Source organism: Lithobates pipiens, unplaced genomic scaffold (assembly GCF_037356315.1).
Source record: "Lithobates pipiens isolate NorthernLeopardFrog02 unplaced genomic scaffold, aLitPip1_a1.2 Scaffold_19, whole genome shotgun sequence".
In the NCBI taxonomy this organism is placed as follows: Eukaryota; Metazoa; Chordata; class Amphibia; order Anura; family Ranidae; genus Lithobates; species Lithobates pipiens.
The window spans coordinates 144,728,671-144,751,250 of record NW_027507764.1 but is presented as its reverse complement, the minus strand read 5'-3'; the positions used below and the strand labels follow the sequence as shown (position 1 = coordinate 144,751,250).

The window sequence follows — 22,580 nt, the reverse complement described above, 5'->3', positions numbered from 1 at the left end:
CACAATGTGCTTGTCTGACTTCAGCAGAGCAAGTTCAGATCTGATCAGTTACTGCTACAGCACACTTTCAGCAAAAGAAATACCAAGTGTACATTTCTTTATATTAGAGTTATACGTTTTAAAAATGATTATTTTTTGGCATGTGTAACCAGCTCTACAAATACGTCCAGGACTTAATCTGGATATGACTGTTGCACCTCAGCATCACTTAGTATGTGTTTTGTATTCCCTCCTTTTGTTTGTACAAATTTTCACCCATGACTCAAAAGCTGATCGGCAAGTTATTGGTTCACACTGTTCACATGTTGAGATGGAACCGAATCTAAATTGCATTTTCTTATACTTCAAGTGGGAAAACCCTCACAGCGCACAAGAACAGTTGGACCCTTGTGCAAGATCTCTGAAAAGTAGAGCAGCTTGTCATTTTATTTATAGACTATGTTGTAAATATTGAAGGTTCACGTACACTAGGTGCAGAAAAAATGGCAGAACCCATGGCAGAAAAAAGTAGCAAAAACAATGCTCATAAAGGCTCATATTGCACAAGAGTTTAGGAGAATTTATTGGCATTTGCATTTGTAAGCATTTTTTCCAAAACATTCCCCGCTGCTTCATTTTTCAATGTGCACTTGAAAATGCTGAATGCTCCTAAGTGCCACTTTTAGGCATGTTTATGAGCTTTGAGCATTTTTCCTGTCCAAAAGCCCCTCTCAAAGTATTTTTTATTTTTTTTTCCTCTAAATGATCCTCTGAAAATATACCTGCAAACTCCATAATGTGCATGGACACATGGGCTAATACAGAGCTGCTTCAAGTCACAATACACCTGTACAAGCACTGGCGGCCCGTTCATAGGGGGGATGATGCCTGTGCGCCCTCATCCCCCCCCATCCATGCATTTGGCACCCTGATCTACATACAGGACGCCAGACGCATTGATTCCAATGGGGGGGGGGGAGTGTTTTTTTGAAGCACGTGATTAGAGCCAGAGGCTCTAATAGGCTTCAAAAAAGGGTGGGCTTGGGGCGCAGGGGGGCATAGAGATGCTAAATAGCAGCTAGATGGGCACAATACCATAAAGATGCTATTATGCCCATCTAGATTCTATTGTGCCCATGTAGATGCAAAATAGCAGCTATATGGGCACAACAGCAGCTAGATTGGCACAATAGCAACAATATGGGCACAATAGCATAAAGATACTATTGTGCCCATATAGATGGGCAATAGCAGCTAAATAGGCACAACGGCATATAAAGATGCTATTGTGCCCATACAGATAGATGCTAGTGTGACCATATAACTGTTAGTGTGCCCATACAGTTGCACAATACCAGCTATATGGGCATAAAAGCATCTATATGGGCACAATAACAGCTATATGTTCAAAACAGCACCTATAACAGTGGGTTAGCTGCGCTTTAGCAATAGACTATTATATCCTGTGGGTTTGGTGTGCTTTCTGAAATGCCTTGCTAGGTTATCTCACTAACAGGACCCTGTGCCCAGTAATCTTTGAATTCTCCCATGTTCTACGGGTAGATCTCCACCTCTCGAAGGTTGCCTACCCCTGGTCTTGAGTTTCTCTAGGCGTAGCAATTCAATTAATTCATTTGTTTATCTGCTGTGACAAAAGAATGTGGCACAGCCATAGGAAAGTAAAATTTTTGCAAAAGAGCTTAGAAGCAGAAGATACATGTCTAGATGTTTGCTATGAACAGCGGTATAGTTGCTAGTGCCCCCATGCCATATTTGACTATACAAGCAGGAACTCACCTGAGGGGCACTTGCTGGGGTAAATCCGTTCACCTGGTTCAAATAGTTCTGGAGGTGGCAAGTCTTCCACTGGGTGAAAGGGGAACTTGGATTCAAAGTCCTCTGGAGAATAGACAAAAAGTCGGGTTTATTAGGATCTCTACATAGTGTATTGGTTCTGATTGCCTTTCCTAATAACACAATTTATTTCTCATGTTCACATACAGTGTTATTTAAGTAGTGGCAAAATAATAGGCGACACTCTGCAGAGTTCCTGAAAGACAGCTCGCAGTCAAATGTCCCTACCACATTCAGACACAGACCAGAGCCAGAGAATGGCAATTAACCTATTAGAGCGTCTTTTGGGAGGAACCTGGCACAAATAGAAATAACATACAAATAATGCATATAGCACCCTTTCAGAACCTAGGGCACACAGCTGAAATGCAAGTGTGAATACATGGGTCAAATTCTGAAAGAATTTTTTTTTCTAAAATCTTTTACTAAGAATTTTCATTCGAATTTCATATTAGTGGGCCGCAGCAATGGGCAATTTTCGCTTGGCCATCTAATTTGAATTTTTTTTTTAAATGAACGATTTTATAATCAATGATGGCAGAATCGTGTGAGAAATATAATCGAAAAAGAAATGTACATGAGCAGAAGAAAAGAAAATTCCCGGAAAGAAACGAAGACTCCCGGCCACAAAAATGCCTTTCTGTAGCAACACGAGTTGAAATTGAAGGCTTGGTTTGTTGAATTTCAAAATCAATGGTGGCACCATCGGATCACAAAATGTACTACATTTCTGATTTACGAAAGAAAATTTCTTTGGAATTTAAACCATGTATGGCTTACATTAGTCTCCAATGCCTTCCCTAGTATGGTACAGCAGCTTTAGTGTAAATTAGAGAGGCACCAAAATTTTGGTGGTGTTTTCAACCCTTTTCCAATACAAAAAAAAGGTGGCGATAATGGCACCAAAAGCGCATGCGGTGTTACAGCGATTTTACTGTGCTCATGGTGTGTTTTTTTGTGACTCAAAAACTGCATCAAATACGTAACACGGGCGTGTTATTGATGCATTCTTCCTGCATTTTCAGTGCATTTCCCATAGAAGCTGTGTTTCTGGTGGGGTTTTTTTCCTGACCAAAAATGTAGCAAGCAGGATTTTTAACACCACAACAGAAGTGCAACAGACCAGTGTGAAGAAATACATAGAATTTAAAGAGATGCATTTGTCTTGAGCTTTTCTTGCGCTAAAGGTGCCGATAATGGCTGACAACATTTTCATTTAAATTCATGATATTACCGTAATTAAAAATGTAAATATAAAACAATCTCTCTCTCTCTCTCTCTCTCTCTCTCTCTCTCTCTCTTTTTTTTTTTTTAAACTGTCATTTTCGGTTTTGGCCAAGTGCATCCTGAATTTCTGGTTTCGGTTACGGGACCAAAATTTCCATTCGGTGCACCTCTAGTTTAAAGGATTTCATTAATTTAATATCACCCAAACATTTACCTGTCATGTTTATTTTTTTTTATTTTTTTTACATTGATTGATTGACTACCGTTCTATACATCATCAGAGTATGACCACTTCATATGCTAGTGGTCTAGATGCAGCCTCTTACCGCTTACATCCAAGTTCCCCATGCGTGGCGGGCTGTGGATCGGTGGTAACCCATCGAGCATATACAAGCTGACTAATAGTCTTTTATTGCAAGTAGTATAAAGTAGAACCATTGTGTAGCTCTGCAGTAGAGGAAGCAGAACCTATTTAAATGCAAACTATATATAACAGTAACCTGTTGTGATCAGATTATTTTATTTAACATAATCTCTTACATATGTTACTATGTAACTATGTATGTTTATCTAAAATAAACACTGTAAAGACATATGTTCCCTTTCAATAAGCTACCTTATTGTAAAATATAGACAATGGAAAGCAAACACTTTTTATAGTTCTGTAAATGTGGAACACTCCAGGGAAAGAAGAGCTATATAAAAAACAAATTCCACATGGAATATAAAGGGAATAAATTCCTCCTGGAATATAACAGGAGCAAATTCCTTCTGGAATACCACAGTGCAAGTGAAAAATGTGTTTTGATTGCTAGGTCACGTAAATTCTGGTATCCCAAATCTGTAATTTTGCCTGTGCAGAAGATATCATACTCGTTATACAGTGCCTTAAATGAATCTGCAAAACCGAATTGGTGCTTTGTATGGGTTTTATTGTGTGAGCCCTTGACCATGCTAACCACATGCACAGGTTTTGCAGACAGTTGGGTGATGCAAGTGAATAGAATAGCTTATCTGCTATCTACTGCTATAATAACTATCTGTGTATAACCAGAACGTCCCATGTATTGAACACATGTTGATCATGGTCATTTCTTTCTGAAGATGATATTTACTGTTTTCATGAAAAAAACATGTACAATGCAATTACAATAAACACTTTTTAACTATTAGTCTGAAAACATGAGTCTTGTGAGCTGCTATGCTGATGTATTCTTGTTTTAAAACCTCTTAAGCCGCGTACACACGTAGCCGTCTGTTCGACATACTAAGTCTGGCGGACTTCCCGCCAGACTGTCCGTCGGACTTTCCGAACGGGCTACTTGCCCACACACGGCACTTTTTCAGCGGACTAATACAGCGTACTAAGTCCACCGTACTATCCGCCCTATTTTTGAAATGAACGGACTCGCCCACACACGCGGAGGAAAGTCCGCTAATTTCGAGCGCGTCTCCAGGTAGGCGGGGCCCACAAAGGATACGTCGCTGGCCCCGCCGCCTGGTATGGACTTAAAGGGGAACCCCAACGCCGAAAAAAATTGGCTTGGGGGTCCCCCCCAAGTCCACAACAGACCCTTGTTCGAGCACGCTACCCGGCCAGCCAGGAAAGGAGGGGCGAGCGAGCGCCCCCCTCCTGAGCCGTACCAGGCCGCGTGCCCTCAACATGGGGGGTGCCTTGGGGAAGGGGGGGCCGCGTGGCCCCCCCACCCCAAAGCACCTTGTCCCCATGTTGATGAGGACAAGGGCCTCTTCCCGACAACCCTGGCTGTTGGTTGTCGGGGTCTGCGGGCGGGGGGCTTATCGGAATCCGGGAGCCCCCTTTAATAAGGGGGCCCCCGGATACCGGCCCCCCACCCTATGTGAATGAGTATGGGGTACAATGTGAGCAAGGGTAGCCACGCTCACACCCTTGTGCATTTACATTTGTTCACTCACGTTGATGAGTTTTTTTATATTTTTTTTGCTAGCAATATGTAATGTTAAACGTTATGTTTACTTTCGGTGACTCGGTGGAGTCATTTTTTTAGCGCTCCAATTATTCGGTTGGATAAAAATCTGCTTAAACCTTACTACACGATCGGGCGCATTTTATTTTATTTTTTTCTGGTGATATGACGTTTTGAGGCCCAAGAGAGGATCCAAACGTATTTGGAGACTACGTGATATCCGAAGGATTGGATCGTTTCCCGGCTTCTTGCACCGAACGATTGGGTCGGCTTTCGGCTTCCTTATCGAAACGTCTATGTGATCGTATCTGCGCAGACTGACCTCCCTTAACAGGTGGTCACTGGAGATCTGGTAAGCCTCCATTCATTATTGGTTTACAGAGGTGAAGGGTCCACGTGGTCAAGCACTATTATTGTTGTTTTGAACAAACAAGATCAATCATCATTTTTTGTCTTATATTTCATATGGGACTTTATATTGTGTCACATTATTTTTTATGATTATTTGGTTTTTCACTTTAAAGGACATTTGAGTTACAGATTAATTTCCTTTGACTTCATTGGACATTTGGGTTTTCAAAGTATTTTTCACTAATGATTTTTCACATTATTTAGGTTTTTCACATTTTTTATACACACCTATTAAGTCACATTTATATTTAAGAGGCCAAGCGCTGCACTTTTACTTTTTTCTGCTTTTGTGTGCCCAGTATCCGGGTTATAGTGTTCAGCTGCTGTTTTTATATCATTTTATTTTATTTTATTTTACTAAGCGCAGATTTCTAATTTCTTTTATGGGAACAAGGTGCTTTGGGGTGGAGGGGCCGTGTGGCCCCCCCTTCCCCAAGGCACCCCCCATGTTGAGGACACGCGGCCTGGTACGGCTCAGGAGGGGGCGCTCGCTCGCCCCTCCTTTCCTGGCCGGCCGGGTAGCGTGCTCGGACAAGGGTCTGTTGTGGACTTTGGGGGTACCCCCACGTACCCCCGGCAGGTTGGGAAAGGGGGGGGGGCAAGCGCCCCCGGACCATACCAGACCACATGCCCCCCCCCTAAAGCAGCTTGTCCTCATGTTGATAGGGACAGGGGCCTCTTCCCGACAAATGACAACCCTAGGCAGTGTTTTTTTTGGGGTCAGCTGGCAGGGGGCCCCCAGATCCTGGCCCCCCATGTGAATGAGCATGGGCTACATTGTATGGGGTACATCCTACCCAGTCCAATTTTCAGCTTCCTTTGCTGTTGCATTTTGAATGACAATTGACATTGTACTCAAACAAACTTTTAATAATTTTTTTCCCACAAATAGAACTTTCTTTTGGTGGTATTTGATCACCACTGGGGTTTTTATTTTTTGTACTACAAATAAAAAAAGACTGAAAATTTTGAAAAAAAATAAAAGGTTTTTCTTCGTTTTTTGTTACAAAACTTTGCAAATAAGTACATTTCCTCCTTCACTGATGAGGCTGCACTGAGGGCCACTGATGAGGCAGTACTGATCAGAAGGCACTGGCAGGCATCATTGATGGGCACAGAGTGCCATCCTAATGGGCATTGATTGGCACCCCTGATGGGCTCCCCTGGTGGTCTGAAGTGGGTATCCTCAAAGGGTCTGCACTGATAATGCACTGATTATCAGCCGATTGGCTCTCCTCTACTAGTGCCTGTAAGTGCGAGTGGAGGAAAACCAGATAAACAGCTCTTCCCATTTACACTGTGATCAGCTGTGATTGGACACAGCTGATCACATGGTACAGAGCCTACATCATAGGCTCTTTACCTAGGTGGAAGATGCAGTGTGTCAGACTGACACACCACCAATCGCCGCACTGCATGCCTGCGGCTTATCCTGCTGGACGTCATATGACGCCCAGCCAGGATAATGCAACCACTTTCCGGCTGTCATTTTGCTATATGGCGGGCGGGAAGTGGTTTAAAATGAAGAATGTGCCCCGTCATAGTTCCAACGTGTCTTCTCTGTCCGGTTCTTCTACCTCCGGGTGTTCTCCCTGTGGGTCTTCTTCCTCCGGGTCTTCTCCCTCTGCTGCTGTATTCTTCCTGTGGTTCCTCTGGTAGGGGAGGGAGAAGAACCGGAGAGAGAAGACATGTTGGAGCTACGACGGGGGACATTCTTCATGTTTGATAAAGGACTTTGTCAAAAACCCGTGTATTGTTTTTATTTATTCTTGACACTTTTTTGGGGTAAATGGGTAGAGGCACAATGCTCATACTCCATACTCATTCACATGGGGGGGGGATCTGGGGGGGCCCCCTTGTTAAAGGGGCTTCCAGATTCCAATCAACGTGGGGACAAGGTACTTCAGGGTGGGGTGGGAGTTACCATAGCGGAGGTTCCTAAAGCCTTTTTGCATGCTAGTCTCCATATTAAATGTGAATCGGTTACTAAAGTACGAAAATTTTCCTACGACAGAAATAAAATTTGGAAGTGCTGTAATGTGTTGTAGTGTATTTCTATTGTACTTTCGGATGCAAACTGTACTGATTAAACGAAAATTGTATGATCTGGTACTGTATGAGAAAAAGTTTCCTGTTTGTCCCTTCAGAAAATTTTGGGCGACAGCTGTGTACCAACGATCAGATTATCGTACGATCGCGTTGAAAGTGCAATTTTTCGTCCGGTTTTCTCAATGTGTGTACGAGGCTTAAGCAATGTTTTTTGTGGTGCCCTGGATATTCCCTGTAGTTTGTCGGTAAACAGAGATAGGCAGAGGTTGCAATGAGAATATAACAGCTGCCTCTGGTGAAGTGCAGGCGATCATGTTACAATTTGAGACTGTGTATTAATATTTTAAAGTGTACATCAAGTCAGGTCTGTTACCCAAAAAAGTGTCCTGGGTGCTCTGAATCTGAGGGAAATATAAAATGCACATATCACTCCAGCTTCTTGTATCAAGTGCTTGGCTAGGCCTCATATTCTTGTGAGGTTGCACATTATTTTGTGCATATTACAGTTTCTGGGGATTTACAACACCCAAATCATATTATCTTAATCTGTCACGGTTATCATTGTCTGTTACCCTTTTAACAATTACTGATCTCTTCTGATTACACTGATCCAACAAGTGCTCAACCCTGAGTGTTTTCTGGTTCAGAGCTATCAGTGACCCATTAAAATGTAGGTTAGGGGCTCTGTGTCCCCTGTCTGCATGAACTACAAGCAGAGAAGGTATCAGGTATAACAGATGTCACCCATCTCTACTTTTTACAGTCACATAGGGGGCATATTAGCTCCCTTGTGACAGTAATAAACTGAATGACAGACTTGTCACTAAACGCTGGACTTGAGGTGCAAAAACCTGGAGGTGTCTACCTATTTCATATTGGCTAAATATGGCTCTTATTATACATTTGAAGTTTACATAAGTCCGAATATGACAATTTTTTGGTAGCACCAATGTCAATATTTGCTCATGGTAGACCCCCAAATACTTACACGAATAATTAAGGAACCCTGAAAATATTTGGGATACCCAATTCACTGGCAGAACACCCAGTTGTGGCCGGTGGTATATTTATTGGGGGGGTGGTAATCCCCCCCCCAGTCGTTCACCAGCCCTGCACTTAACCCATCTACGATGTGGGCTTTCTCCGGGGCGGCGGCTTCATCCTGCGTCTCCTCCTTCCTCGGCTTCGCGGCACTCCCTGTGTCTCCTCCTCCCTCCTTAGGTGGCCAATAGAATCACTTCTTCTCTCAGCCAATCGGGTCTCAGGACCCAATTCTTGAGAAGGGAATGGCCAGGAGGGGAATCAGGAAGGCGAAAGTGAATATCAATTGGCTATTGTCACATAACTGGGTGGGCTCTGCCCCCCGAGCCCAGCCCTTTTTGAAGCCAATTAGGTGCCCGGCTTCTAAAAAAAAAAACCCTTTGGAACTCATACATCCGGTGCTCTGCATTTATATTAGGGGGCGGCCCCCGCTTAGCACACCAATGATCTAGAGCAGTGGTCTCCAAATTTCAGCCCAGGGGTAGGATGTGGCCCTTTGCTCCTATTCCCCCTACTGACGCCATTAATGTGGCACTATTTCTCCCATTAAAACCAATGATGGCGCACATATGCAAGGGCATTTTCTACACCCACTAGCCACAGTCTGGCCCCCCTAAAGCTTGAAGGAAAGTAAATTGGCCCTTTGCTTAGAAAGTTTGCTTAGAAAGTTTGGAGACCCCTGGTCTAGGGTATACCAGCAATAGTTTTCATTTCGGAAAGAGATTCTATGAGTATAGATACTTGTATGAAAAGTTGTAGAAGTAAAATTACCTGGGCTAGGAGGACGATAAATCTGTGGAGATGACTTCCAGCTTGCGGACAGCTGATTAGGCTGCATCTTACTGGACAACTCTGTGGTTGGTGCCCTCATTGGGGGTGGTGGAGGAGCGTGCCTCCCACCGCTGTTTGCTGAGGAAAGAATTAAAGGGTTAAGTCTACCATACAAAATGTTTCTTAGTAAAGCAAAGTTTATATGCAAATTGTTTTTTCCCTAGACAAAAGCTGGAAACATACAAAAAAAGAAAACCATTTGTAAAAACACTTAAGAGGTTGATTTACAAAGGGAACTACTGTGCACTGCAAGTTCAAACACTCTAGATTTGAGGGGAAGATCTGAAATGAGGAGAAGCTCTGCTGATTTCTATCATCCAATCATGTTCAAGCAAAAATGCTGTTTTTTATTTTCTTTTATTTACTTGGATCCTTGTGCCTCAAAGGGTCAGACATATGAAACAATATATTTTACAATTAATATCTTTGGGGCTAACTGGAGGAAGAAATATAAGAGAAAAGATTCTGAGTGATATGGCGGCCCTCGACTGGACCCTGCGGACCTCTCTTCTTCCCTTGCTAGTTTCTTCTCTTCCTATCCTTCCTTTCTTCTCTATCTATTCCTATTATGATTTTGAAGCACTTTCCTACTTCAGAAGCGAATTCCTCTAATAAACCATACCATTAATATGCGTTATTGTTATAGTAGTAATTATAGTTGAATGTATAACTCTGAGCTTCATTACTTCTGTTGCATATTATGTACTTAAGCTATTGTCAAATACTCTATTATATGTTCAATAAAATCTTTTTGACAAGGAAATATGAGTGAAAAAAGGGACAGTCAGGTCTAATTTTTCGTTAAGTGACAAAATAAAAGCAGAACTCCGGGCTCAAGAAAAACAATGTTTGCATTGTTAGAGCTACATTGTTGCAGGAAATTATTGTATTTCTTCCAGCACTGAGAAATCTTCTTACCTATTATAGTTATATTATTTTATAAATGATATACGATCTGGGATTAAAAGTACCATTTTAGTCTTTGCAGATAACACCAAGCTATGCAGTGGAATAACGTCCTTACAGGATTGTCTCCAATTTACAAGCCAACTTCAATGCACTGTTTAATTTCGACAACTATGTGGCAAATGAGGTTTAATGTTAATAAATGTAAAGTTATGCACTTGGGGGCTAAGAATATGCATGCATCATAAATACTAGGGGGAGTGTACCTGGGGCAATCCACAGTGGAGAAGGATCTGGGGGATTTTGGTAGATCATAAGCTTAACCACTTAAGCCCCGGACCAATTTGCAGCCAAAGGACTAAGCCCCTTTTTGCACTGCGTCGCTTTAACTGACAATTGTGCAGTCGTGCGACGTGGCTCCCAAACAAAATTGGCGTCCTTTTTTTCCCACAAATAGAGCTTTCTTTTGGTGGTATTTGATCACCTCTGCGGTTTTATTTTTTGCGCTATAAACAAAAATATACTTTTTGCTATAATAAATATCCCCCAAAAATATATAAAAAAACATTTTTTTTCCTCAGTTTAGGCCGATACGTATTCTTCTACATATTTTTGTTAAAAAAAAAAAAGAGAGATCATTTTGCCCCTGTACAAATCATTAGTAGGACCTCTTCTGGAATATGCAATTCAGTTTTGGGCACCAGTTCACAAAAAGGATATTGGGGAACTGGAGAAAGTGCAGAGAAGAGCAATCAAACTGATAAGAGGCAGAGCTCAGCTATGAGGAACGATTAGAGGATCTGAATGTCTTCTCTCTTGAGAAGAGAAGCTATTCACTTTAAGGTCATCACAGAGGACAAGGGGGCACTCTTTACGTCTAGAGGATAAAAGATTTAATCTCCAAGGTTTCTTCACAGTAAGAGCTGTGGAAATGTGGAATAGACTCCCTCCAGGGGTGGTGCTGGCCAGCTCAGTAGATTGCTTTAAAAAAGGAGTGGATTCTTTCCTAAATGTACAGAATATAACTGGGTACCAACAATTATAGGTAAAGTTGATCCAGGGAAAATCCGATTGCCTCTTGGGGGATCAGGAAGAAATTTTGCTGTAGCAAATTGGATCATGCTTTGCTGGTGTTTTTCGCCTTCCTCTGGATCAACCGTGGGTGAGGGTTTGTGTATATGGGATTGTATGATTTTTTTTTTTTTTTATTGGTTAACCACTTCAGGACCGCCGTATTGCCAATGTACGTCAACACAATGGCACAGGCAGGCACAATCACGTAGATGTACGTGCCTGCCTTCCAGCGGGTGGGGGGTCCGATCGGACCCCCTCCCGTTGGATACGACGGTCCGGTTCGCTCCAGGAGCGCTCCGTGATGAGGGGATGGCCGTTGGTTTTCGGCCACCCCCTCTGGATCGCTCCTGGCCAATGAGAAGCTTCCTCCCACTGTGTATTGTTTACACAGGAAGGAGGAAGTGATGTCATTCTCCTCGGGGCGGTCTTTTTGACCGGACTACGAGGAGAAGACTAATAGTAAGTGTGCACCAACACTACACTGACATGTAGGTACACACAGGCACACAAACCCCCCCGATCGCCCCCCGATCCCCCCCCCCGCCCCCCCTCCCCCCCCAGTCACAGTGTCACTGATTGCATTGATCATTTCTTTACTGATCAATGCATTCAGTGTCAGTTGTGACAGTAAAAACTGTCAGGACAGTTAGTGTTAGGTCCAGGGTAGCCCCCTATCACCCCCCAATAAAGATTTAACCCCCTGATTGCCCCTAGAGTTAACCCTTTCACCCCCTTTTGCCAGTGTCACTAAGCGATCATTTTTCTGATCGCTGCATGTGTCGCTAGGTAGCTAGTTATTTTTTTAGGTTCACCGCCAGGTTTTTATATCGCTAGGTACCCCGATATACTACCCAATAATGGTTTTAACCCCCTGATTGCCGCTAGTTAACCCTTTCACCCCCTTTTGCCAGTGTCCCTAAGCGATCGTTTTTCTGATCGCTGCATTAGTGTCGCTACAGTCGCTAGGTAGCTAGTTATTTTTTTAGGTTCACCGCCAGGTTTTTATAGCGCTAGGTACCCCGATATACTACCCAATAATGGTTTTAACCCCCTCATTGCCGCTAGTTAACCCTTTCACCCCCTTTTGCCAGTGTCACTAAGCGATCATTTTTCTGATCGCTGCATCAGTGTCGCTAGTGTCGCTAGGTAGCTAGTTATTTTTTTAGGTTCACCGCCAGGTTTTTATAGCGCTAGGTACCCCGATATACTACCCAATAATGGTTTTAACCCCCTGATTGCTGCTAGTTAACCCTTTCACCCCCTTTCACCAGCGATCACAGTATAAGTGTCACTGGTGACGCTGGTTAGCCAGTTAGTTATTTAGGTTCCCCGTCAGGTTTTTATATAGCGCCAGGGACCCCCATATACTACCTAATAAAAATTTGAACCCCCTGATTGCCCCTAGTTAACCCTTTCACCACTGATCACCGTATAAGTGTTACGGGTGACTCTGGTTAGTTTGTTTTTTATAGCATCAGGGCACCCACCATTTATTACCCAATAAAGGTTTAACCCCCTGATCACCCGGCGGGTGATATCAATTAGGTTTTAGGGTCAGGGTCTGCGTCGCCCCAGGCAGCGCTAGGTTAGTGGCAGTACCGCTAACACCCACACGCAAAGCATACACCTCCCGTAGTGCTATAGAATCTGAACAGATCAATATCTGATCTGATCAGATCTATACTAGCGTCCCCAGCAGTTTAGGGTTCCAAAAAAACGCATTGTTAGCGGGATCAGCCCAGATACCTGCTAGCACCTGCGTTTTGCCCCTCTGCCCAGCCCACCCAAGTGCAGTATCGATCGATCACTGTCACTTACAAAACACTAAACACATAACTGCAGCGATCGCAGAGTCAGGCCTGATCCCTGCCATCACTAACAGGTTTTTTGGTAGCATTTTATATTTAAATCCGGAAGGCAGTGCTTGGTTTTCGGGGTCCCGTACGTGGCTAGGCTCCCAAAAAGTCCCCCACATGTGGTATCCCCGTACTCGGGAGAAGCAGCAGAATTTATTTTGGGGTGTAATTTGACTTCTGCCCATAGCATGTGTGAGCAATATATCATTTAGTGACAACTTTGTGCAAAAAAAAAAAAGTTTGTAATATTCCCGCAACTTTTGGCAAAATATAAAATATTCCATGGACTCAACATGCCTCTCAGTAAATAGCTTGGGGTGTCTACTTTCCAAAATGGGGTCATTTGGGGGGGTTTTGTGCTATTTTGGCATTTTATGGCCTTCGAAACTGTGATAGGTAGTGAGGAGTTAAATCAAAAATTTGCACCCTTAGAAATCCTGAAGGTGGTGATTGGTTTTCGGGGTGCCGTGCGCGACTAGACTCCCAAAAAGTCCCACACATGTGGTATCCCCGTACTCAGGAGAAGCAGCAGAATGTATTTTGGGGTGTCATTTCACATATGCCCATAGCATGTGTGAGCAATATATCATTTAGTGACAACTTTGTGCAAAAAAAAAAAAGTTTGTAATATTCCCGCAACTTGTGGCAAAATATAAAATATTCCATGGACTCAACATGCCTCTCAGTAAATAGCTTGGGGTGTCTACTTTCCAAAATGGGGTCATTTTGGGGGGTTTTGTGCTATTTTGGCATTTTATGGCCTTCGAAACTGTGATAGGTAGTGAGGAGTTAAATCAAAAATTTGCACCCTTAGAAATCCTGAAGGTGGTGATTGGTTTTCGGGGTGCCGTGCGCGACTAGACCCAAAAAGTCCCACACATGTGGTATCCCCATACTCGGGAGAAGTAGCGGAATATATTTTGGGGTGCAATTCCACATATAACCATGGCATGTGTGAGCAATATATCATTTAGTGTTTTTTTTTTTGTCATTATTCAATCCCTTAGGACAAAAAAAATAAATATTCAATGGGCTCAACATACCCATCAGCAATTTCCTTGGGGTGTCTACTTTCCAAAATGGGGTCATTTGGGGGGGATTTTTACTGCCCTGCCATTTTAGCACCTCAAGAAATGAGATCGGCAGTCATAAATTAAAAGCTGTGTAAATTCCAGAAAATGTACTCTAGTTTGTAGACGCTATAACTTTTGCGCAAACCAAAAAATATACGCTTATTGACATTTTTTTTACTAAAGACATGTGGCTGAATAAATTTTGCCCTCAATGTATGACTAAAATTTAGTTTATTCGATTTTTCTTATAACAAAAATAAGAAAATATCTTTTTTTTTCAAAATTTTCGCTCTTTTTCCATTTATATCGCAAAAAAAAAAAATCGCAGAGGCAATCAAATACCATCAAAAGAAAGCTCTATTTGTGGGAAGAAAAGGACGCAAATTTTGTTTGGGTGCAATATTGCATGACCGCGCAATTACCAGTTAAAGCAGCGCAGTGCGAAATTGCAAAAAGACCTCTGGTCCTTAAGGTGTTTATTGGTCCGGAGCTGAAGTGGTTAAACTAGATGGACTTGTGTCTTTTTTTCAACCTGACTAACTATGTAATTATTAGAGCTAGCAATAGTATAGTTCCCTGGTGCCCAATCTGAGGCCCCTTGGTACTTATTTTATGGCCCCTCATGGCCCCTGAAGACAGTATGTGTTTTAGGTGCTTGCTTAAAGCGGCGTTCCACCCATTTAAAGGTCAGAAGCTACAAAAAGTGTAGCTGATGACTTTTAATAAACAGAGACTCACCTGTCCCATGGTTCAGCGTTGCGGCCGCCCGAAGCCTCGCTTCTCTCCCCCTCCTTTCTGCGGCACGGGCATTGCAAGCGTGGGCACCCACCTGTGGCTTCACATTATGAATGGCCAGGCAATCTTCTGGGACACGTCACAGGTTGCATGGCGGGGGGGGGGGGGGGTGAACTTGCTTCCAGCTCAGTTGCGCCAGGAGAGGAAGTGGGAGCTGGGTACCTGTGAAAACTAGGTAGCCGCCACTCCCAAAAAAAATGACATGCCAAATGTGGCATGTCAGGGAATCACGAGTACTTAAAGTGGAAAATCGATTTTTGGGTGGAACTCTGCTTTAAGTTAGTGATGAAAAATACTTTTTTTAAATTGGCTTCCAATAAAGCCTTTTATTTGGCTGACCATCTCTTTTATATTGTTATGTTTTTGTAATCTTACTGAGAGAAATATCAAATGTGGCAAACATTATTTTTAAAGCCAAACTCAATTCAATTATTTTTCTCAAGCACCATTGCATGGGTTAACTGCTCGTTTTGTCTAGGAGAGCATAAAAGCTATACTTACCTGATCACTCAATCCTCCGGAAAACCGCACTACCCATGTCCAGCAGTGGACTGTTACTGCTGTCCTCATGTCTCATATATGCGATCTTGTGTAAACCACTTAGCACACTCACAGCACGGTAGCCAGCAGGGATCGGTAGGCTCCCGATGCACACTTGCTATCGAGAGCTTTCTGATCATGTGATCGCTGTGACACCCAATTCCAGCAGTCACATGACCCGAATGCTCACCTCCCGGCTTTTAAAACTCTTAAAGGGCCAGAAGTCAGTCGGCATAAAAGGGTTCATTTGAAGAGATTGCCTCTCACTTTCTGTTTTGGCTATGGGACAAGAAGTAAAGATAAATCTCATGGGATAAAGAGGGCAAAAATAAACCTTACACGGGTTATAACCCTCCCTTTTTCTATCCAAAGTGAAGAAAAAAAAGTTTTGCTACTTTAATATTGCATGTAGCCCTTTAGCAAATTGAGCAACCACACTTGAGGCCCCCAATATCAAGTAAGTTGACCATTTACTTGATATAGCATGGGCAGGTGACCACTCTCTGATACTGGATTGCACACTACTTTTGCACCAGTCACCGACATGCTTTTTTGATTCTTTGGACTCAAAGTGCCTCAGTGTATCTGAGCCACATAACAGGCAGGTATACAGAAGCTGTACCCTGCTCCCTGTAAACACTATACTTACTATATAATTATGACTGACAGAGCTTTCAACAGATCTGAATAGGTACAGCTGCAAGGTACACATGTACTGTACACATCCTGACTATCCCTGGAAATAGAGACGACACTTTGGATGCTTGGAGATGTACTGTAGTTTAGAGGCAGACACGTTGGTAACTATGACTATCCTCCCATGCAGCTGTATTCACTAAAAGGAACACAGACATTTGGAGCTTGATGGCGATAAGATTTACTTGCCAGGCAGAAGATATAAAAGATGATAAATTATTAAACTATATGCTGGTTCTATTATAGGGGAGAAAGGAGCTCAGCTTTCAACAAAGACTGATTGACTGCCAACTGTATGTTTCTCTAGATTTCCTTGCTTCAGTTTTCCTTCCTCAGTTCATATGTGGCCACCCCTCCTCTTCAGCATGACAGCTGTGTGGACCAGAGAATAGAAAATATCTGCTCCCATGATGTAATAAAAGCTTGCCCTTTAAAAAAAAAGCAAGAAACAAAAGAAGGAATCGCCAAAGTTTTACAAACCATGTATATTACCTGCAGGTTTCAGAGGTCTTCCATGTCCAGGCGCAGGAGGGACAGAAGGTCTACCTGGAGGACCTTTTGGTGGTCGAGCAGGAGCATTATTTTGGTCAGCATTAAAGGTTGGTGGTGGTGGCAATGGCTCAGATAACCTTCGTCTGGCTGAATTTGTCATTTGATGAAAAGGAGGCGGTGGAGGTGGTGGGAGATCACTAGGATCGGGTGGATTTGGAAAATAATCCTCTTCTATCCTCATGTGTGAGGAAAGTGGACGTGCAGGTGGTAGAGGTGGTGGAATATCTCTGATATCAGGCGGTGAAGGGGATGGACTTCTCCTGCCAGTATATCCCGTTGGTGGAGCAGGAGGAGGATGAAGAGGAGGGGGAGGTGGAGGAGGTGGGAAAGAATGGGAGTTAGATCTTTGAGTTCTTGACTTGTCATGTGTATATGGAGGTAGAGGTGGTGGGGCATTGAACTCTGTTGTGGTTTTTGCAGGTTTTTCTTTGAATGGGGAACTAGGATGTGGTGGTGCTTGGGAAGTTGGCAACATCAGTTGAGGTTTGTTGCTTGAAGGTGGAACTGGAGGTGGTGCTGGAGGAGAATGACCAAGGATTGTTGGTCGTGGTGGTGGAGGTCTAGCTGCTATAGTAGCTGGAGCAGAAGCAGGTGGAGGCTTGGGTAAATCATGTCTTGCATTACTTGGAGGTTGATCCTGCTGCTTTTGAACATTTGCTTTTACACCTGGAAGCTGTGGAGCATTTTTGTTTCCTGTATTAAGAATAGAGAGATACAATTCTAATTATTTACATATAAATTCCAAATCACAATCAACGCTGACAATCTTCTAGAGTGAATTGAGTAAACAGAATGTACCATGAAAGTCAAGGTGAGGTTTCAAAAGATACAAAAATATACAACAGTGCAGGTTTTAAAGAGTAAACAAATAGAGAACAGAAAGTAGACACAAGACTATAAATACAAAATAGACATCTCTAATGTCTTCAGTAGTTAATTTATACAGGGAATATATGTTTAATGACAATGGGTGTATTAATAAACTAATTACAAAGCATTCAGGAAATGGATTGCATAGTTCATAATACAAACAATATGTAAACAAGATATGGACATTCACAAGCTTTTTAAAGCTTATGTTAAGCTGGCATTAAATCAGACTAAGAGCGTCACAAAAACAATGCATATCCTTCACTATTTATAAATTTTTAAATAAATGTGGCGTTGCACTTTAAGTATGTGATTAATGTTTACATACATTTTTGATGCTATGTCTAGAAAACAGAAATAGGAAAGTATTTTAAAAAATGGCCACATCCACCATTTCTTACCTGGTGCATCTCTCTGACCAGGAGGTTTAAGCACTGGGAATCCTCCAGCAAAAAGACCACCGCTAGGGGGTGCCATTGCACTCCTACCATTTCCTGTACCAGCATTCTTTTTTGCTCCTACACAAAAACACAATGGATGAGTTTAAAAAGGAACTGCAGTCTGCTCATATCATTTATATAAAAAAAAAAAAAAAAAATCTTTGCCATTCTGAACCTTCCCTCCAACCACTTTGCATATTATTTTATATATACTGTGATTCTGTACTAGCCAAATATGCTGCATAAATCTCACTCCACTGAGTCTGGTTGCATCCATATTAACTGTGGGCAGCTGAAGCTGCTGCCTGTTCATTTCCGGGATTTACACAGACACACAGAGGCACACCTCCAGCTCTGTAGCTCTCATTGGCCCTCTTCCTGGTTTACCCTTCCTGGTAAACTCTCAGGAGAGTGAGAGAGAGAGAGAGAGCTGTGCATGATGTCATAAGCCTATGCTTTTTACCAGACAAGAAACAGGAAGCGGGCTGTATAAGGTATTTACTGGCAGAAAAAAAATGTTTTACTATCCAAAGTTAAAGAGGAAGTAAAGCCTGATGGGTTTACTACTTCCTCTTTCATTCCCTGCAAAGGTAAAACATAATGGACTACTATGCATCGCATAGTAGTCCATTATGTGCCACTTACCTGACACAGGAGCCAGAGAAGTCACCGCTGTCTCCTGTAGTCCGGCGCATCCATCTTCTCGGTGGGTCTCGCTGCTCTGCCGCTGTCATTCAGCGAAGCCGCAATGACGTCACTCCCGCGCATGCACGGGAGCCGCCACTCATGGCATATCGCCGTTGACCGTGGCGCGCTCAGGGCGCCTGCGCGCCGCTGTCTACGGTGCATTAAGGTAAGCCTTAATGTAGGCTTACCTGTAGGTCAAAGTTGGTTGTAAGGGTTTACAACCACTTTAAAACAACAAGGGCAGAAGATTTAATAGATGGAAAGATGAAAAAATGACTGAAGGTCCACTTTAATGACTATGCTACATTCACCAAGCGTATTTTTTTCATATGCAAAACATTTAAAAACCGCTTTAATCATTAAAAACCATACAGCAAACTCAAGGCCAAATCAACATGATGTTATCAGCAGTTAAAGTGCACTTAGCATTGATATATATATTTTTATGTTAAGTGCATGCATGCTCAGTACTATGTATATTTACAGGTTTACATACCTCCCAACATTTGAACTTAATAAAGGGGGACACTTTTTAATGGGTCAGCACAGAATCCTCCTCCAGTACATAATCTCCCCTCTCCTCAAAGTAAAAAATATGGAGCTAAGGAGGAGGGCTTCTTCACAGTAAGAGCTATGAAAATGTGGACTAGACTCTGTCAAAGAGCTGGTTTTAGCTAGCTCATTAGATTGTCTAAAAAAGGCATGGATTCTTTTTGGGGTTGAATTGGGTGGACTTGTGTCTTTTCTCAACCAGATTACCTATGTAACTATGAATGGGAAGCAGGGTAATTTACATATGAATGAGCCAGTAAAACTCATTCATATGCAAAAATACCACAATTAGCCCATTCATACATTGGGTTATTTATATGAAAATCCAGCAGCAATTTGCATATAAATGCAGTGGTGGCTGGTGGTTTTTTGTTTTGGGAAACAAACACCCCCAAACAAGCTCTTACTGTGAAGAAGCCCTCCTCCTTAGCTCCACATTTGTACTTTGAGGAGAGGGGAGATTCTGTACTGGAGGAGGATTCTGTGCTGACCCATTAAAAATTGTCCCCCTTTATCAAGTTCAAATGTTGGGAGGTATGTAAACCTGTAAATATACATAGTATTGAGCATGCATGCACTTAACATAAAAAAATATATTGCGGCACCTCAACCCTCCCCTGCCACCCTCGCTGTCTGCCGGTCCACCAACACTTATCCCATCTAGGCGGTGGGCACATTGGGCAGTAGCAGTGATCAGGCATCGGCGGGCACATTGGGCAGCGGCAGGGATCGGGGCCTCAGCAGGCATCAGGCTGCGGCGGGCATTGGGCAGCGGCTCCTGTGTCTGTTCCTCCTCCCTCCTGCCGTGCGTCTCCTCCCCTCCTCCTAGGCATACAATAGGATTGGCTGTCCTTTCAGCTGATTGGGTGACGGGTATCAGGCCCGCTTTCCGATTGGCCGGGTGGAGGATCAGTGTTACAACAGCAAATATTTATTCGCTGTTGCAACACAACTAGGTGGGCTCCAGACGCAATGCTTTGCGCCCCGAGCCCACCCTATTTTGAAGCATATTAGAGACCCTGGCTCTAATCAGGTGATTAAAAAAAAAAAAAAACACACCCCCCGCCATAGGAATTCATGCACCCGGCATCTTGAAAGGGGCCAGGCTCATTAAAAGATGGGGCTGCGGCGGTAGATAGGGGAGGAGGCACCTGTGCGCCCACAATGGATGGACTGCCCCTGTTAATGTTGTGGGCTGTGTGCACAGTGTATAGGGGAAAGCCTTAGCAGGAATTTGCCCCTGTACACGGTACAGCAGGAGCAGGGTCGAAATGGAAGACAGTCCAAGAAGACAACCTGTAGGAAGGTATGGTTTCCTGCTCCTGGTGCCTTAATTTGCTTTTCTTTCCAGAATGATGGCGCCATATTTGTTTAGGCAATACCCAGGGTCAATATCAACTTCATGAACTTAGATGTTGACTCAGGGATGGCACAATCCTGTAAATTCTGGTGCCTGTGCATATCTTGGCTGCGCCCAAAGCAAGTCACAATGTGAAGAATTGCATCTGGAACTAATCTGCATCAAAGTTACAATGCTGCATTCCGATCACTGCAGGAAAAGAGACTGAGGAAATGTTTTCCACTGCCCGCAGAAGGCCAATGACACTCTACCTGATAACAGGTAGAGTTTTTAAAAGAATACTTTTACTGTATATTGTGAGGACAGGAGTTTATTAATCCAGACTTGTAAAATGACTGAAAGGTTCACATGTGGTCATGTCTGGCAGTAACAGTTCTTAGATTTAAAAGCAGAAATGATTTGATGTCATATGGCCAAGTCTACCAAATGTGCCACAAAAACATAACACTATAAAATATTCAAAATAATTTACAATCTCTCATTAGAGGGGCATCCACACCACTTCCTTACTGCTCTTATGTTGCCCACAAATTAATAGCGTTTCCTTCTTCCATTAAATCTTACATCAGTGCTAGGGGTTACATTTAAGTCTTCATAAAAAAACACAATAAAATTTGATATCGAAGTAGGCCATCTGCCTAGCTGTTCTGTAACATATGGTATGTCCTAAAAGTAAACCAGTGTATTGTGGCCAATTAATAAATTGGGAGCATTGATGTAACAGATACCAGTAAACATTAGAGGCTGAAAAAGAAATAAAAAAATACACATTTAGCAATGGAGCTGCTCTTACCATCAATTACTGGAGCACTTCGATCCTTGACTTCTGTAACTTTTCTTAACCGTGCCCCTTTGTGAATGTCAGACAGTAACGCAGATCGCCCTCCTGCCTCTGGTTTCAGGTTTTGTGCTGCTGAACGACCCTTTTAAATAAAAAATAAAAAAAACACATAAATTTCATCTAAAGGAACAGTCCCAGCTTTATAATGGATTGCAGGTAAAAAGATAAGGTTGGAGAACATATTAGAATTTTTTGAGTGTAAACATAAAATAAAAAAATAAAAAATCACTCATATATACAGTATATATGCTTATTTTTTAACACATGTGCTGTCTGTATTGTTCTGTGCACAGATAACAACTGATAAAAAACAAACAACATAACTAGAACACTAATGCCGCATACACGCGATCGGAATTTCTGACAACAAATGTTTGATGTGAGCTTGTTGTCAGAAATTTCAACCATGTGTAGGTTCCATCGGACATTTGCTGTCGGAATTTCCGACAACAGATGTTTGAGAGCTGGATCTCAAATTTTCCGACAACAAAATCCTTTGCAAATTCTGAGAGTGTGTAGACAATTCCGACGCACAAAATTCCACGCATGCTCTGAATCAAGCAGAAGAGCCGCACTGGCTATTGAACTTCCCTTTTATAGTCCTGTCGTATGTGTTGTACATCAGCGCATTCTTGGCGATCGTGTGTATGCAGGACAAGTTTGAGCCAACATCCATCGGAAAAAAATCCGATTGTCTGCACGGCTTAAGGCACACGGAATGTTTTTACAACCTCTCCTGAACGATTTAACTTGCCATATAGTAAAACTTGACAGATTTAAAAAATGTCTGCTTGGCCGCGTTTACATGCCGTGTTTAGCCGCGTTTGCGTTTAGAATCGTTTTTCAAAATAGCCAAAAATGAAAAATGCCTATAAACGAAACGCGGCTAAACATGAGTTACCACATTTAGCATCTGAAATGTCAGAAACGTTGGCGTCTGAACTCATTATTTTGCCTTCAAAGAAAAGCCTATAAAACGCAACTGCCTAAAAACTACATT

At 42.6% G+C, this 22,580-nt stretch overlaps 1 protein-coding gene across 3 annotated transcripts in view; it reads right to left on the bottom strand.

Moving 5' to 3' along the window:
* Positions 1–22,580, bottom strand: part of WIPF3 (WAS/WASL interacting protein family member 3) — a 119,231-nt gene that overhangs the window by 7,053 nt on the left and 89,598 nt on the right. For all 3 annotated transcript variants that reach the window (XM_077491362.1, XM_077491363.1, XM_077491361.1), the window contains exons 3-7: positions 21,533–21,662; positions 18,102–18,218; positions 16,771–17,523; positions 9,279–9,416; positions 1,777–1,878 (exon numbers count right to left, since the gene is read on the bottom strand). In XM_077491362.1, the coding sequence (XP_077347488.1) occupies positions 1,777–1,878; positions 9,279–9,416; positions 16,771–17,523; positions 18,102–18,218; positions 21,533–21,662 (1,240 nt within the window). The remainder of the gene's footprint in view (positions 1–1,776; positions 1,879–9,278; positions 9,417–16,770; positions 17,524–18,101; positions 18,219–21,532; positions 21,663–22,580) is intronic.